This window comes from Marmota flaviventris, chromosome 3, assembly GCF_047511675.1.
Source record: "Marmota flaviventris isolate mMarFla1 chromosome 3, mMarFla1.hap1, whole genome shotgun sequence".
Taxonomy (NCBI): domain Eukaryota; kingdom Metazoa; phylum Chordata; class Mammalia; order Rodentia; family Sciuridae; genus Marmota; species Marmota flaviventris.
This window is the reverse complement of record NC_092500.1, coordinates 88,632,741-88,651,666: the sequence shown is the minus strand read 5'-3', so window position 1 is coordinate 88,651,666 and position 18,926 is coordinate 88,632,741. Positions and strand designations below refer to the sequence as shown.

The window sequence follows — 18,926 nt, the reverse complement described above, 5'->3', positions numbered from 1 at the left end:
ATATTCAGGTAGATGGGGTCACACACCCACTGTTACAATGTAAAAAATAAGAGTTTATACTCAGCCATATGAGAGAGGTAACAATTCCTAAAAGGAAAAGATTTTTGGCAATCAAGAAATTAAATTTTTTTTCTAAAAAGGAAATAGGTATGTACTACACTAGAAGAGAACACTAAAGTTGACTAGCAACAGTAATAACGTTGTTGATAGAGCAGAGAAGTTAAGTTATGGGGAAGGCCGACTTTTTAAAATGTTGATTTTAAAGTGTCTGGTAGGACATTCGAATGAGGTAATCTCCTGGGGGAAAAACTGAGTCAGAAGCACAGGGGAAAGACGTATGTTTAAAATATAAAATTCATTTGTGTTAGGATACATCAGGGTGTGCATTAGCAACCCACTACAGTTCTTGAATGTGGAAGTTCTTTAGCAAAAAAAAAAAGAAAAGAAATCAATAACCCATTTAGCCTATTTTCAACACATACATACAATATCAAGCATCCTAGAAACCACACCTCCCCAAGGGTCCCTGCACTCCCAGACCTGCAAGCCTAGATTGCCTTGCCAGACCGGGCAGAAGGCTCGGACTACAACAACCGGCGTGCACCGCGAGGGGCGTGGGCGTGGGCGTGGGCGTGGCACAGCCGCCAGCTCCAGCGGCCGGGCGGGGATCGGGCGGAGCCGTAGCTGAGTTGGCGGGGGACTAGCTCCCGGATGTGGAGAAGCTGGAGCGAAGGCGTAGGAGGAAGATGGACTCCTTGGAAAAGGGGTCCACCTCTGTCTGCAATCCACGGGGGCGGTCGTCCCGGGGCCGACCGCCTAAGCTACAGCGCAACTCCCGCGGCGGCCAGGGCCGATGTGTAGAGAAGCCCCCGCACTTGGCGGCCCTAATTCTGGCCCGGGGCGGCAGCAAAGGCATCCCCCTGAAGAACATTAAGCACCTGGCGGGGGTCCCGCTCATTGGCTGGGTCCTGCGTGCGGCCCTGGACTCGGGGGTCTTCCAGAGGTGCGCTTGTGCGAGACTGGAGGCGCGGTCTGGGCTGGGGTCGGGAGAGGAGACGGGCTGCTGGAGGGGGTTCCCGGGGCGTTGCTCCTGGAGGGCGCGATCGCTCCTGTGAGGGGCGTGCAGGATCCGGGTGTTGGGCCCGGGCCGAGAGCTCCGGAGGAAGGGCTTCAGCGCCTTCCTTGTTCCGTAGTTTCTAATAGCCATGACCCGAAACAGTTCCTGTCTCGCCCTTGAGAATGTCGTACTTTTATAAGGGGAGATTTCCCCTACCTAACAGTCACCTCCAACCGGGTGGACCTCACTGGCAAAAGCAAAGGAGACCAACCCCTTGTGTAACATCTGTGTGAGCTCCTTTTGACAGAGGCCCTTGAGGCTCTCCTGTTGCTCAGCCTTGATAACTGCTTGATGCTGATCCTCTTAGGGAGGCATCAGGTTCATGAGTGGAGTCCGATGTCAGGGCTTCCTAGTTTTAAGATCAGCTTGGAGATCCTTTCCTAACCTTTGAAAAATACCAGCTATCTGCTTGTGAGTCAGCACAATCTAGAAAGCTCCTTACATTTGTACGGATGTGAGAGACAGTGGCAAGGTATATAACTGGCTGTTTTATGTTTGTAAATGATTTTATTATACCTCTTGAACTTTGTCTGCCTTAAGAACAGTTTTATTTGTGCATCATTTTGAGACGTTGCCACATGCCAAATTGGTCATTTGTTGCAAGCCGATGTCATTCATCAAAGAAGAGAGATGAAAGTCTTTACCAAGAATGAATTTACACATAGTAGATGCAATCTAATTACACTTGAATTTGTTACTGAGAAAATGAAATTATTTTAATAATTAGCTGTTTTGCTTTTTAAGGAGATGTCTGCTTTTGAAGCATATTAATTTCCATGATTAATTACCCATATTACTATATGGATGTGTTTCATTTAACCAATTTCGTTTATGAGTGAGATAGATACCAAAAAGCATAAATTTAATAATTTTCTTAATGTTTTAACCCAAAGTAAGCTCTGGGTGGAGCCACACAAATAGGAGCTGGTACTCAGAAGATAACACTAATGTATAGGAAGTGTGCTAAGGAGAGATAGGGAAGAACTTGGAGTTTGGTTCAATTCAGTAAACATTTACTAAGCCCTCATTTCTGCCATGCATACAAGGGAATACCAAGATGAATGGAATGTGGTTGTCCTTATGAAGTGTGCAGACTTTTGGACAGTTTTTACCTTTTTAGGAAGGGTACAAAGTGAGAAGTACTAAGATAAGGGAGTACATCCAGACCATAGTGGAAGAGTAAAATTTATAATACTAGAGATCAAAATCACACAGTAGATTGAGAATAAAACTATCATTTACATGGATTGCATATGTCAAAACACCACTTTGAAAATTATTTAACAAAAAAGGGTGAGTCTTGTTTCAGATACAAAAATTAAAAAGGTCAAAAAATGGTTCTTCCATTCAGCAAATATTTATTAACTATCTATTATTTGACAGACACTGTTCTGTTCCTAAAGCAGGGGTCATAGCAGTAGCAGGAGGGTCAGTCCCTATATGACTGTGAAAAGTCTGGTTCTGCTGCCACCCTATGAAGCCAATACCTGAGGAGACAAGAGTGGAAGAAGAAAGAACTTAAGAGGTTGGCAGGTGGAAGATGGAGGTCTGTCTCCCCAATTCTATCCTGTAAGGAATGCCACTTTCACCATAGCCAGATGAACTCTGGAATGGTCAGTTGCAGTAGTCAGTTTGCTTGATGTTGTTTCAATTGCCAGGCATTCCTGGGTCCTATAAACTTCAAGAAAGATTAGTGATCAGTGGGTCATATGACTGATATTGTTCTTTGATGTTTTCCCTTATTCTCTGTAGGCAAGACTGCCTCATTATTTGGAGAGTAAGACAAATAGTAAAAATCAGACTTTCTCGTGCTAGGAGTGAGTTAACCCACTTATCAGTTTCATCTAATTGCATGGAGCTTGTTTTACAATAAGGAAGGATGAGCAATATGCAGACATTAATATATAGTGTATCAGGTGGTCATCAATGATTTGAAGAAAAATAAAAGATAAGGGCATGGTGCACTCTATCACCAAAATTCTCAATAAGTTGCTCTTTTGTGAGGTCAAGGTGATTGTACTGACAACTGCAAAACTATTCCCAAACCATTGCACCAAGAGTCTTAGCTCTATCATGGCTTCTAGCAGCTTAAGGCTTTGTCTCTAGCATGATTCCAGCCCCCCATAAAATGCCTGCTGGGAAGGTTTAATGCTGCCACAATGTACTATTTATTCCTGGAAAAACTTGGTAATAGGCTGATAGCCTTTGAACCCCCTCTTAAAACAGTTGCTTTAGAAAGCTTTCAATTGTAGAAACTTTCTCTGCCCTTTGAGATGTAATTCTGCCACCCCAAACTGCATCCCTCCCCCAAGGTCAAATGCAAACATTCTGAAAGATAACTCAGGCCTGGTGGAAAAGATAAGGGCTGGCTTTGGTGAATGCTTTTCTTCAACTTGCAATGTTGTCAGTTGTTATAAAGAAAGAAATCTGCTTCTTCCCCAGATAAGCACCAATTAATAAATGCAAGTGAACCTTTACATGGACTAATCCCCTTGAACAACTCTCAGCGCCTTTCATGTAGCAAACCCTAGCCTTTGAAAAAGTCTCCAGGCTCATATTTTCTGGGAATTTGAGTTCAGTTTACACAGGATTCTTGCCCCTATTAAAATAGAGTACAACCTGTCCTCTCTACTTAAACTGGTAACCAGCTTTCTTTATCCTTGACAGTATTCCTCAAAGCCTTCTAGATTTAAGTGTTATCAGAAAAAATTGCTCTTCCTCAAACCTTTAGTAAAGTTCTCACTGGGTCTCATTGGGTCCTCTGCTTATACTAGAACCAGTTACCATCGCAAGACTCTTGTATTGCTTATTGCGTCTTCCACTCTGGGGAAGCAGTGGAATCCCCACTGAAGTACATGACAGGTCTAATAGGAAAATTAAGTCCAGTTAGCAAAAGTGAGGGGAATAGATTCTGGGAGTCAAAATACAACAAAATAGCCATTACAGTGTACACTGGAGATTTGTTATGAAAGGATTAGAAAACACATGTTTGTTTTAAACAATGATTTTCCTGTTTTCGTTATTAAAATGCATATGTACAGAATTCCATTAAAAAATGACTTACCTGTCAACTTCTTCTGTATCAGTTTCACTTCATTCATGTAGACTACAGTATAAACCCCTTGACTATAGGGGTAACATTTTTCAACTTCTTTGAGTTACCTGCCATTTCTGTCTCCATACCAATATTAGTGATTAGAAGAAATGAAATCAATCTTTCCCGTAACTAGCAAAATGAATATATTTTTAACTGCCTTCTCTAACTCACAATATCATGTAATAATGTGATTTTATTCTGTTTGGTTCTCATTGCTGCTTGCTGTGTGACTTCCATTCTGGGGACCTGGAAAGTTTAACTTGGGGTAACAGGAGGGACTATGACTACTTCCACCATGAAGGCTTTGCTGATCTCCAAATAATCAAGTCTGTCTTCTCATACATAGCAACATGGTTTATTCCTTCATTTAGTGCCAGCAGTATTGAGAGTGGTAAGATCATAGACCCTGGAGTTATATTGTATGTATATGAATTCTAGCTTCACCATATATTAACCATGTAGTGTTTGCTTACATGCCCTAGTCTCTTCATCCACAAAATGGATTTAAATGTCTACCTCATAAGCTTGCTGAGGAGAACAAGTGAGTTAATGTATGTACAGGCCCATAGTATGTGATCTAACATTTACATTTTCCTCTTGTAATGGAGATTTTTACAGTCTTGATCTCTTCCATGGACTATAGTTTCTTTGATTGTAAAATGGAACATTAGTAATGATCTTCAAAATTCTGGTGCTTACATTCCTTGGCTTTGAAGAGTTAATGGAAATATGTTTTTATTCTGTATTTCAACTTTCAGCAAACTTTCTATAAAGGAACAGATAGTAAATATTTTAGGCTTTGCAGGCCAGATGGTGTCTGTTACAACTATTCAGTTCTGTGGTTTTATGTTGTGAAAGGAGGACACGTATACATAAATGAATGAGTGTGACTGTATTTCAATAAAATGTTACAGACCCAGCCTGAGGAGTGGGCCATTTTGGGCCTGGAAAAACCACTGCAGATTAGATGAAAAACTTGTCATGAGTAGGTACAGTCTTATTTATCTTGATATGCTTTATTACTTTAGATCCTCAATTAAAGTGTGTTGATTTAATTTAATTGACTTACTATGACTACAGGAGGACTTTGGCACATACTTCCTGCCTCCAACCCATTTCTTTCTTCCTTTGACAAATATTTACCTTAGAAGGGAATTGAAGAAAATTACAGCTATGTGGTTTGTGGTTTTAGGGCTAGAAGACACCTTGAAGATTACTTTGTTCAAAACCATAATTGACTTAATTGAGGCAAATTCTATGGCCCTGCTCAGAATCAAAACTAAAAATATTACATTTTTAGGGTTGCTAAATTTGCATAGTAGCTAGGATATTTAGCAGTCAAGAAAAATGCTGAGATAAAAATTTTCTTTTCATTTAGTGAAGTATTATTTCTAGAACTAACTCTTTAAGTACTTGGTTTTCAACAGTGATTCAGTAGTGTGTAAGTAAACTTCAGAACAAATTGGTCTTTAAAATCTTGCATAACATACTGGTGAAAATAAATTTTAGTTTCATTTCTAGGGTGTAGATTTATGACTCATGAAAGGCCTATGCTATGTTATCCTAAAATGGCAGTTTACAATTTTCAATTTAGTTGATATTCCTGTTCACTCTGTTTGATGTAGTATGCCTTCATTCAAGGCTAAAACCATTGACATTAGACTTTGACCCTTTACTTGATTTTAATATTATTAGGCGTATTGGCACACATGTTTATTCTTTCCTCTTTGTGCATTTTATCTAAACCAAAGGAAGTTTATTCACTTATTCCCTTTCACAATGATTGTTGTGTTTTTAGGTGTGCATGTGGATTGCTGTTTTTATATTAACAGTGCCATTGTCTTATATGATGCATACAAATTAGGCATTTGGACCTCTGAAGATTTGAAAGTAGAACTTCAGGTTTCAATAGATTTCAGTATGAAGATTAAATGAGACAGTGCCCATGTTTCTTTATTACCATTCCTGTTTTAGTGTTTTTAATTACTACCATCTATTAAATGTTTATTTTGTGGCAAATGGTTTATATTTAATCCTCGTAACAACTATATGAATGGAATAAAAGAAAAAATATATATGTGTACATATGTGGCAAAGACTATAAGCCATTGAAATATCTGGGCATAATGTCAGTATTAAAATATTCAATTTTTCTTTCTGGCAGTGGGACTCAGTGAAGGTGCAGAAAACAACTTAAGTACAGATTAGTTTATATCCTCAAAAATAGCATTTATTTATTTGTTTGTTTGTTTGTTTGAAGGACTACCAGGCAGTGAACTCAGGGGTATTCCACCACTGAGCCACATCCCCAACCCCCCCACCCTTTTTTTTTTGTATTTTATTTAGAGTCTGGATCTCACTGAGTTGCTTAGCACTTTGCTATTGCTAAGGTTGGCTTTGAACTTGCGATCCTCCTCCCTTAGCCTCCTGAGCGAGCCACTGGGATTACAAGTGTGCGCCACTGTGCCTACCCAAAATAACATTTTTTATTCTTTGTTTTTACCTAATAAAGTCTAAATATACCACTGTGAAAGTTGTAATTAATAGTGTTGAGTTAAACTCTCCTGAGCCACTCAAGCCAGGGCCCATAACCTATTATTATCAATGGCTATAACTTGATTCTTTGTTCAAACTTCTGCCTACTCATTGTTGCAGAAATGATTCATTGATAAAGTAGGGGGGAAAAATTCAATTATCTGATTTGGGCCTATAATTGGGCGTATATACTCTTCTAAGCTTGAAACTTTCAGTTTTATGACTTGGCTAAGCCAAGCCATGTTTTTCTTAAGTTTATTAAAATATTTCATAAAATATTTTGAATTTGGGGAATAAGAATCAGGATCTTCTTTTAATTTCTTTAGATTTGACATCTAGTGGTTTTTTGCTTAGTATATCTAGTTTTATAGAACTATATTACCTAAATAATAATTATATATAATACATAAAATGATAATAATATATAATACATAAAACAAATTTTTTGAGATATAAATGGAAACATTTAGTATAAAATTTTTTTCAGATATAATATACATGCAAAATACTTAATAATTCTTTATATTACTCTGGATGTTTAACATTTTAATGGTACAAAAAACAATTCTAACAATGTGTAAATTGTATTCTAGGATTGCAGAGCTCCTTTTTATTGTTTGTGATTTCTTTTTGTTGATGTTACTATTTAATTTTTTTTTTTTAATATCTGAACAGTGTGTGGGTTTCAACAGACCATGATGAAATTGAGAATGTGGCCAAACAATTTGGTGCACAAGTTCACCGACGAAGTTCTGAAGCGTCAAAAGACAGTGCTACCTCACTAGATGCCATCATAGAATTTCTTAATTATCACAATGGTATGAGTCTGGATACTATTCAAAATTTTATTTAATTTCTAACTTATCATCTCACAAGACTTGTTTTAACATCTGAACTAAAGATCTTAGTTTGCATGCTCGCCAGAACTTTATTCTGATGTCCTTTTCATTTCTTTTGTCTTCTTAAGAGGTTGATATCATAGGAAATATTCAAGCTACTTCTCCGTGTTTACATCCTACGGACCTTCAGAAAGTTGCAGAAATGATTCGAGAGGAAGGATATGATTCTGTTTTCTCTGTTGTGAGACGGCATCAGTTTCGATGGAGTGAAATTCAGAAAGGAGGTAATCTTTTATCGGTCTTTATTTTAGCTCATTTTACTGAGGATCAGGTGTTTTGGGGACTGGGGGTGGGTACCACGGATTGAACTCAGGGGCACTTGACCACTGAGCCATATCCCCAGCCATTATTGTATTTTATTTACAGACAAGGTCTCTGAGGCTGGCCTTGAACTCGTAATCTTCCTGCCTCAGCCTCTGGCGCTGCTGGGATTACACGGATGCAGCACTGTGCCTAGCTGGAGAATCAGTTTTCAGTTGTTTGTTTTTTGTTTTTTTTTTTAATATATTTATTTTTTAGTCATGGGTGGGCACAATATCTTTTCTTTATTTTATGTGGTGTTGAGGATCGAATCACGCATGGTAGGTGAGCACTCTACCTCTGAGCCACAACCCCAGCCTGAGAGAAGAGTTAAAAAGGGAACAATGACATAATTAGTTCTAAATCTTTTTATTGAGGCAATTTCTTTGTTTTTTTCTTTATGATTAGACTTTCTAATCCTCTATTGCTACTTGTATTTTTGAGGCAGATGTCATTTTTATAGATCAAATACATTTTAGATAAACTGCATACAAAACATATGCAAATAAAAAGCATTTGTCAAAAGAGTTCTAGAAAATCTCAAGAATAAAATTCCCCAAATTTGTAATTCATATGTAAGACGGGTTTAATGGGAGCCTGATTTCTAGTCAGATAAATTAACAAAATATTTAATAAAAAAACAGAGTCACTAACAAATAGGTAAATGTAGCATACTTGGGGGAAAGTAATGTGATTTCTCTTAGGTACACTGACATTTGCTGACTTTCAAAAGCCAGCCTGTCTCTATGTAATATATGTCTTAAAAATAAGATAGTAATGAAGGTAGTGAAACTGGAGAAAGTACAAAAAAAAGATAATCAGGAGTATACATAAGATATAGATAGACTGAAAATAATAACTTTTCAATCTCAAATTATTTATTTTATCAAGACAATATATATCAATAAATATATTTACTTTTTTTTTATTCAGTAGACATTATTTTCTCTGTGCCAGATTCTGTTAGGCTTGCTTGCCAATATAAAAATTTAAACTAATTTATCCAATCTACAAATAAAATCTAGGAAGGAGCTATTAAATCTTAAAAAAACAAAATTTTATTCAAATCAAGAAAACCCAAATTCAAATTGGATTTTGAGGTTTATACTATATTAAAGTCCAAGAAATATCTAGATTCAATAGGTGACAATTTCATAAATTTAAAAATCCATAAATATTTTTTTTAAAAAGTCAGGAATATTTGAAGAAATGTCTTTGAGCATTAAGAATGCACGTTAGGAACAATATCTTTGTCTTTTCATATGATATATTCCCTGACACCACTATAAAATAGAATACTGATAGGCAGTTATTTTAAACCAGACTGGCATTTCTGTTTTCTTTTTAAATTTTTTCTTTAGTTGTAAATGGAATTAATATCTTTATTTTATTTACTTATTTATATGTGGTGCTGAGGATCGAACTCAGTGCCTCACATGGGCTAGACAAGCACTCTGCCACTGAGCCACAACCTCAGCCCCAGTCTGGCATTTCTTAATGATTCTTTTGTTCCTTGTTTATATAGTCATTATGACTAAAAGTCCTAGTAGTTTAATCAGTACCTTAAAAATTATTCCATTTTATTTTCTATAACATATTCTTTTTTAGTTGTTACTCTATATCTGCACTATCTGGTAGCCACTAGTACTGTTAATGCTTGAAATGTTAACAGTGCCAAACTCAGGTGAGCGCTAAGTATAAAATACATATTGCATTTCTAGATTTGGTATGAAAGCCCAAGAAGTGTTACAATATCTCAATAGTTTTTATATTTATTACATGTTGAAATTGTAATATTTTAGATACATTGGACTAAATAATATGTACTGTTTTTTTTGTTGTTGTTTGTTTGTTGTTTTTATTGTGCCGGGAATAGAACCCAGGGCCTTCCGCATGCTAGACAAATAATCTATGACTGAGCCACACACCCAACCAAGTAAAATGTACTATTAAAAGTAGTTTGGTTCCTTTTATTTCTTCACAATGTAGCTAGTAGAAAATTTTAAATTACTTATGTGGCTTACATTGTATTTCTAATGTACAGCAGTGCCCTAGAGAATATACTTCATGCCTTTGTTACAATCTACCCTGAACTGGTATTTTATAACTTCATCAATAATTGAAAACCTCTTACCAGTATATTTCTATTTATGCCCTTTCTTTTGTACTTTTATTGAAGCAGTCTATTTCAACATATATTTTAATGCCATAATACATTGTTGCTATATTTTAACAACTCAGTCTTTTTTAAAATTGTTAATAGTCATTTATCTTTCACCTGCATATTTATATTTTTCTGTAATTTTTCATTTCTTATATTTGCCCTTATTATATAGTGTGTAACTGTTGGTGACAAATTCAGCTTTTGTTTATCTAAAAATGTAATTTGCCTTTATTTTTAAGGATACTTCCATTAAGTATGAAATTTTGTTTGGATTTTTTTTTCCAGCATTTTAAACTTGCATTTTTATGATGTTCTTCTGAGGATTCATCTTTAAAATATTTCATTATTTTCTGCCATCTGTGTTTTTTTTAATAATAAATCAGCCATCATTTTGACTATTGTTTCTCTGTAATAATGTGTCATTTTTCCTCAAACTGCTCTCAAAAATTTCTTTTTATTTAGTTTTCCACACTCTGACTCATAGTTTTCTTTGGAGCTCTCTGAACCTCTTGAATCTATAGGTTGATATATCTGTTATCATCACTCAAAAATTCTCAGCTGTTATCCCTTCAGATTTTTTTTTTTTCTGTGACATTTCTGGGACTCCGGTTTAAGAAATTTTAAGCAATTATGTTGTGTACGCAATTCTGTTGGTCAGTTCTTTACTATTTATTTATCTGTGCTTGATTTTGAGCAGTTTCTTAATGACTTTAAATTTTTGAGTTTATTGATAATTTCTTTTGACTTGTCCGGTGCATTATAAATTTTATCCAGTGAGTTATTGGAGACACTGTGCTTTTGTTTTCCTTCCTTCTCCTTCTCCTCCCAACCCCCTCTCTCCCTTTCTTTTTAGGGATTCTATTCTCTGTTGAAATTTTCTCCCTCTTTATGCGTTTTTTATCTTCTGTAGTTTCTTTAACCATATTTATAATAGCTATTTAGGAGACCTGGATTGTAAATTCTAGCATCTGGGTCATGTATAGATCTGTTTCTATGACTGTTTTTCTCTTGATTGCGAGTAATGTATTTCCGCTTCTTCTTAAGAGACTATAGTATTTATTTTCTCCAGAGAGGACATAATAACTTTGATTCATATATAAGTTGGGTATCTTTAAACTATAATTTCAATTCACCTCCTAGTGCAGGTACTTTATCAGAAGATATATTTTGAAAATACTGTTGATATCTACCTACCGACTTTTGCTAATAGGACTTTGGGATCTAAGCACCACAGGATCGCACCCTGTCTTCCAGCCCATTCCCAGCTTTCCATGCCACACAGCACCCTCAACAGAAATCTTGTAGAGGGAATCATTGGGCTTTATTTAGGATTCCCAAACATGGGACTTGAATTTGGACGACAGTTTGCTACTAAGTTTACAGGGCCATTGAAAATTCTTCTAATTTTTTCTTACCCTAGCAGAAGCCGTCTCATTTGCCTGCTTGATCCTTCTCTCACCTTGTCCTCTCTTCAGCAAATAGCCCCATGAAGAAAGCAGCCACTGATTCTAGAAAAGACTTGTTCCTCTTTTTCACTCCAGTGCCTATAAAGCTGTACAACCTGTAGCTATTCAAAATCTATTTGCTGAGTTTTTTCCTAGATTATATTAAATATGGATGAAAAAGAACAGAGATTGGCTTAGTTAGTGAAGTAAATAGAGGTTATTACCAGAAACTTTACACATAGAACTAGAGGTTATTACTAGAAACTTTACAGCCAAAAGAAAGATGTTGATGAATTAGCAGCTATTAAACACACACACACACACACACACACACACACACACACACACTCAGATGTATACCTATACATATCCACATATACAGATTAGGAGGAAATTCATTGAAAAGGTAAGGAAATATCTATATACCAATACCAAAGGCTTAATTTTTTATAATGTGTTGTCATCATTAATGTTGATATTGCTGAGTCTTCATTATCAAGCATAATAATGAATAGGTGTTTCATATAGTTTTAACTACTAATAAAATATTTAATATATAAACATTCTATCAATTTAAATGTTTCAATAAGTTAATGGGAAAAATCCTGTTTTCTGAATAATTCTGTAAAAGTAATTCTTCAACCACATTAAATAAATAACACAGATGCAAATAATAAAAAATAAAGGGCTAAAATTCTGAATGTGGTATTTTATGATAAGCTTAGTTTTTTTTAAAGCTAGTTTAAGACAGCTTTGATGTTTTCCCAAAGCATTATGTTTGTATAAATATCTTAAACCTTGATTATTCTACAATTCCTTGTAAAATATTTTTCAGTTACTATGAGAAAGCAAAGATATAGCATTAGAATTATTGGAGATTTTGTTCCTTTAAAGAAGTCCTTTTAGTTAATTATCTAGATAAAGAAAAAATGACATATTTTTAGTTCATTTTAATTTTTATTTTTTTTAAGTTACCAAATGAACACTTTCTGTATCCAAAGCAATATGGACTGACTATAGCTTTTTGTTTTTAGTTTGTGAAGTGACTGAGCCTCTGAATTTGAATCCAGCTAAACGACCTCGTCGACAAGACTGGGATGGAGAATTATATGAAAATGGCTCATTTTATTTTGCTAAAAGACATTTGATAGAGATGGGTTACTTACAGGTTTGTACATTCATTTTATAAAGTCCTTTCAAACCCTTTCATATGAACACATTGAATTCCAGGGAAGAAGTCTGGCATGGTTGCTAAAAGAAAGTAGCATCCCCCAGAGGAAAGGCAATAGCTGACAAGATTTATCCTTTACCGCATTTATTCTGCAGATTTTCCCCCAAAGTGATATTTGGAGTCTATTTAGTAAATATAAAAGGAATTCTGTTCCAACTATAATATTAAGATAAAAAAAATGAATCAAGTGGGCTGGGGTTGTAGCTTAGTGGTATAGCACTTACCTCACATCTGTGAGGCACTGGGTTCGATTCTCAGCACCACATATAAATAAAATGAATAAAATAAAGGTCCATCAACAACTAAAAACAATTTAAAAAATGAATCAAGTACTGAATGTTTACATGTGTCCTGATATTCACATGATTCCATTCAGAATTGTTTGTAATACATGTTTATGGTACTGTTAGGTAGGTTGTGGCTGTACAGATGAATAATTTCTATTACTTTAAAAAGAGAAAATAACCAATGTAGTAGATGTGAAAAAAGACAAGCCTGGAAGTCAAGAACACCACATTCTAATGAGCTTAACCTTGAATATATCATTTTTATCTGTTCTGACTCATTGCTCTCATTTTAAAACATGGAGATTGAATGTCTGTCTCATTTTGGGTCCTACATTGTTGCACCATATATTTGTAAATTGGTTAATTTTAATAGCTGTTATTTATGTACCACTTAAATGTACCAAGTAAAATGTTCATAATTTATGTAATCTGCACAGCAACTGAATGAAGTATACATTTCTATACCAGTTTTACCTAGAAGGAAACTTTAGTTCTCAAAAGTGAAGTAATTAACTCAAGGCAGAATAGCTAGTCAGTGGGACTGTCAGGCTTTAGATCTAGGTCCTTCCTTATGTTACTAAAAAAAAAAAAATAGCATTAAAAAGGGGTTGGGGACTGAGAGTAAAGCACATAGGTGAGGCTCTGATTTCAATCCCCAGCGCCAATTTAAAAAAAAAAAAAAAAAGAAAAGCCTCATCACTCTACAGTAAAAATTCTAATATGACTTGTGCTCTGAAGAAAAAAAGGAAAAGCATTTTTTCCAATCTTCTGGATACTACATAGGCAAAAGTAGACTGTACAGTTAAGTTCAGGTATTGAGGAAAATTAAATTTGACATAGAAAGATACCATCTTCCATGAACTCTTTTCTAAGGAGAACTTTGACCTAACCCTTTCCCAAAGTGTGTAGCAAAGTAATGTTTCTCATTATAACAAGATTCATAAAAAAACTAACAATTCTGGAAAAAATGAAATTTTCTAGTAATTGATCTGATCTTTCAAATAATTACTGTCAGAGAAAGGCCCCTCCTCTTACTCCCATACCTCAGAATCTGACCCTGCCTTGGCCCACATGTAATCTGGAAAACTGTTTTCCATTCTCCTCTGTGGCTCAGTCATCCAAGACAGTACTGTACAACAGTACTGTACAACTCCCTGTCCTGCCCCTTAGTAGCAAGTTGGAACAGAAGTTCTGAAAACCTTTATATTGCTTTTGAATGATGATGGAAGAGATCTCCAGAAAAAAAGGGGAATATTTTAAGGGATTTTTTAGAAAATCCCTGTGGTAACAATCCTGGAGAATGGCTGTGATTTCTTTTTTCAATCATAAAATAGAAATCTTTTTGAAGAAAAATGGGTACTTACATATTAAAGGTTATTAGTTTTGTGTGAGCTTTGCTTTCTAAAAAAACCAAATAATTTGTGGTATATTTTTTATTTTACTGGGTTATTTCTTTTTCTTAGTACTATAGAAATTAATCCATTGTTCTATATTTTAATACAGTTAATGTGATCATATTAAAAACAGTACTCATGACATTTGTACTGTGTTTAGGGTGGAAAAATGGCATACTACGAAATGCGCGCTGAACACAGTGTGGATATAGATGTGGATATTGATTGGCCTATTGCAGAGCAAAGAGTATTAAGGTAAAAAAAAAAAAAAAACAAACTTGGATAACCTTTGTACTAGAGCCTAAAATTATTTTTACTAGATGATGTTTAATTATGCATCTAGACATCGACTTCTAATACTCCAAACATCTTAGGGTCTCTGGAACTAGTTTGCTCATGTGGGAAAGATATATGCATAAAATATGCCTTTAGATGACTTGTTCAATAAACTTAGAAACACATAATCTGGTTAGAACACACTGTGTATAGGTCTTGAACTGTAAGTCAAAGTGTATATTATATGTTAAGTAAATTTGAAGAGTAATACTTGAATAATTGAATGGAGCATGAGGATTCAGTTACTGGTGCTGGCCAGATGAGAGGGAGTGATTAGTACTGCATTTGTACTCATAGGTCTATTTTGGTTTCTTTTAGATATGGCTATTTTGGCAAAGAGAAGTTTAAGGAGATAAAACTTTTGGTATGCAATATTGATGGATGTCTCACCAATGGCCACATTTATGTATCAGGAGACCAAAAAGAAATAATATCTTATGATGTAAAAGATGCTATTGGGATAAGTTTATTAAAGAAAAGTGGTATTGAGGTATGTGCTCCCTGAATGTAGCATTATTTTATAAGATTTTGATTCAGGGTTAAAGAATATACAAGGAATTAAGAGATTTAAATTTTTAGTATTAATTATTAAAATATCTTAAGTTTAACCTCACATGCCTAGAAAATTATCACACTTTATTTTTGGATGAGTAAAATTGAGATTTTTTTAATCATCAAATAATATTTTTTTATTTATTCAGTGAGTGTAATTTATTCAGTAAGTGTAAATATACTGCTTTCAAATAAGTGCTAACTAGATTATTAGAAATTGCCACAGGATCTTGGAACAAGAAAGATTTCCTAACTAACTAGTTTTGGCATTTAGAAAAGGGCAGATATCTTGTGGATTTTTAAAATGTAGCATATTCTTTTTTTTTTTTTTAAGCAGGATTTCAGACACCTTTATTTTTGGCCTCTGAAATATGTTACTTCAAGGAAGTCAGCTCCTCCCTAAGTCCCCTCCATCCTCCAACAGCCAGCAGCCTGTCATTTCTCCTGCCCTCAAGGAGCCCTGAACACACCTGCATGCAGGCTGCAGCTGGCCCATTCCAGGCAGCACACTACCAGAACTTGCTGCTGGTCCCTCCTAGGAGTCAAGCAAATTATACTTTGCATTCAAAAATGTAGTATTTTTTATGAATGAAATTTTTAATTAGAAACAACTTAGTCTTTATATTTTTTTTAAATGAAGGCCAAGTATAATTCACTAGAATTCTTAAATATGTGTTACTAAGCAGCACAAGAGAGATTATGTACTTTTCTCTTAATAAATTGAAGGACCAGAAAATGTTAGATCAGTATCACACAGTGTGTATTGTATTTTGTACCTGTGGGTAGAATCCTCTACACTGTTGCCTTTGTTGGGCTTTTAGAAATAAAATAAGCTTTGTTTTAAAGTATCATCATTTTCAAATGACAGTTGACTTTACTATAATTAGTCCTTCAGAAGGTCAAAAGACTACTCATCTGTGATAGCTTATTTACAAGGCCTTATTTTATTATGAAAGATTTCTGTTTCCTTTCTGATTTTTCCTAAACGTTTTGTCTTTTTGTTTGTTTGGTTTTGGGTTTTATTCATTTCAGGTGAGATTCATCTCAGAAAGGGACTGTTCCCAGGAGACACTCTCTTCCTTACAGCTGGATTGCAAAATGGAAGTCAGCGTATCAGACAAACTGGCCCTTGTAGATGAGTGGAGAAAAGAAATGGGCCTGTGCTGGAAAGAAGTGGCATATCTTGGTTGGTGTCTTTTATACAACTTTAGTAAAAGGGACCAGGATTTATTTATTTTTCACGAAATAGAATAATAGTAAAGAAAATTCCCTAGATTAGTTTGATTATAGGGAAATAGCAGCTTTCTTGCACTGCTGACCAAAGTTTTAAATTGGGGAAGCCTCAGCAACTTAGTGAGACCCTATCTTAAAATACAAAGAGCTAGGGATGTAGCTCCACGGTAAAGCGCCCTGGGTTTGATGCAAAAATACCAACACTTTTTTTTTTTAAAATTAGGGTTTATAGTTATACATAGCCAACACTTTCATAAGTAAAATTTCCTTGCAAAGTTTAAAGACTGAATTACACAAAAAAATACTGACTTTATTTTTCATCATCTTTCAGTGAAAACAGCTCAAATTTCAGTATATTTTATAACAAAAGAAAAATATTTCAGTGAATATAGAGCAAAGTTATATTAGTACTGTTTTGTCTACAATATAGTAATAATTAAACTCAGAATGGTGAATCTAAAGTTCTGGGAGTTGTAAAATTTATTTTACCTAAAAAGTGGGATTGGGGTAAGAGGGAGAAGATAGAAGAAGCAAGAGAGGGAGAGAAATGATGTAGTCATGTCAGTGTGATTTGGTATTTAATTCTTTGATGAAAATGCTAATTCTTCAATATATATGGATACAAATCAAAAGAACTATTACAGATTAAAAGAGGCTAAAGATACACATTAACAAAAATGCATTATGTGGGCCTTATTTGACTCCTAAATTAAAAAAAAATGAAGCATAAAAAACCAATTTTGAGATAATTGGAGATATTTGAACATGGTTATGAGATGATATTGAGGAATTACTGTCAATTTTGTGAGCTTGATAATATGTCACGAAATATATTTAGCTTTTGGAGATAACTGCTAAAGAGTTTTGGGGTAAAATATTTCTAGGAATTCCTTCCTTTTCCTCTGCCCAAGGAAACTAGGAGGAGGGAATAATAATTAATAAGTGATTACAAAACACTGATAATAATTCAGTATAACCTTAGATTTCTTACATATGTTTGAAGTTTTCCTTCATAAAATGTTGAAATAATTTGTCATATATAGAATTTCTTATAATTATGTTTATGGCAGGCAGAAAGAATACTCTAGTTTCTCCCTGTCCCTGATAAGAGTTTCTTTTTAATTGCTTACGATAAACCTTAGATCTCAGTTACCCTTTAAAAGATTCATTGCTCTGTCTAATCTTTACATAATTCCTAAGGTCTTAACTAAAGTTACCAATTCTCACTTGTTTGCATTTTTAGCTAGAATATCCTATGTCTCACTAAATGTTCAATTAGTATTTATTTTACTTGATAGGAAATGAAGTGTCTGATGAAGAGTGCTTGAAGAGAGCAGGCCTAAATGGTGTTCCTGCTGATGCCTGTTCTTCGGCTCAGAAGGCTGTTGGATATATTTGCAAATGTAATGGTGGCCGAGGTGCCATCCGAGAGTTTGCAGAGCACATTTTCCTACTGATGGAAAAGGTTAATAATTCATGCCAAAAATAGAAATTAGTGTAATGTTGGTAAGAAAGAATACAGCCTTCTTCAGCCACTTTGCTTTTATTTTTGATTGGGTACAATTCCATGGTGTAATGTTGCAGAGGGTGTGATTTGATTTGTGATAGATCTTAATATCTTTTTAAAAAGCAAAAGTCATCTTAAATTATCATTCCAAAATCTATGAAATAATTATGCCATACTTTATCTTTATGCAAGATAATTATTTAGAAATTGTTCACAGTCTTTCTTAGATTTTTAGAAAATACAAGTAAGAAATCATCAACATTGATTTTGTATTGTACCCTGGAAAACTGTGTATTTGTGAGCTTTAATGATGGGATTGTATTTATTTGGAGACTGTGTCTGGCAAGAACACCCTTCTGTTAATTAATAAAATTACATTTCACAAACTTGATGAAAATTGCCTTATTATAAAAGACATTTATTTCTTCTTAACATTATGTGCAGTCTTAGTGAGAAATAGGCTACTGGATGCCAAGTGTAAAACGTAAATATCTGAATAAATACATATATCATGATGGTTATATGTTGATTTGAAGAAGGCAAGATTAAGTCATTTGCAGTTACCTCTGTGATAATGGTAATTTTGTGTACTATATTCAGCTATCATAATTTTGTGGCCAACACAAATTGTTCCTACCTGATTGGATTCCAAGCATGGGACATTATCTCATAAATGTAGACACTTAACTGATAAATACTATTTCCTGTGGAACATTTACATCTCTTTCTACCAAAAGAAGAATGCCTGTTTTTTTTTTTAATTAGTTATACATGACAGTAGCATATATTTTGGCAGAATATACATAAATAAAGTATAACTTATTCTATT

General features: G+C 34.7%; 1 protein-coding gene across 1 annotated transcript; it reads left to right on the top strand.

Moving 5' to 3' along the window:
• The first annotated feature begins 652 nt into the window (after nucleotides 1-652).
• Cmas (cytidine monophosphate N-acetylneuraminic acid synthetase) lies at nucleotides 653-18,483 on the top strand. Its single transcript, XM_027934206.2, has 8 exons — nucleotides 653-1,003; nucleotides 7,425-7,567; nucleotides 7,717-7,872; nucleotides 12,592-12,725; nucleotides 14,630-14,724; nucleotides 15,124-15,295; nucleotides 16,390-16,543; nucleotides 17,889-18,483. The coding sequence occupies exons 1-8, from the start codon at nucleotides 747-749 to the stop codon at nucleotides 18,077-18,079; spliced, it is 1,302 nt and encodes a 433-aa protein (XP_027790007.1). The 5' UTR covers nucleotides 653-746; the 3' UTR covers nucleotides 18,080-18,483.
• Nucleotides 18,484-18,926: the final 443 nt, after the last annotated feature.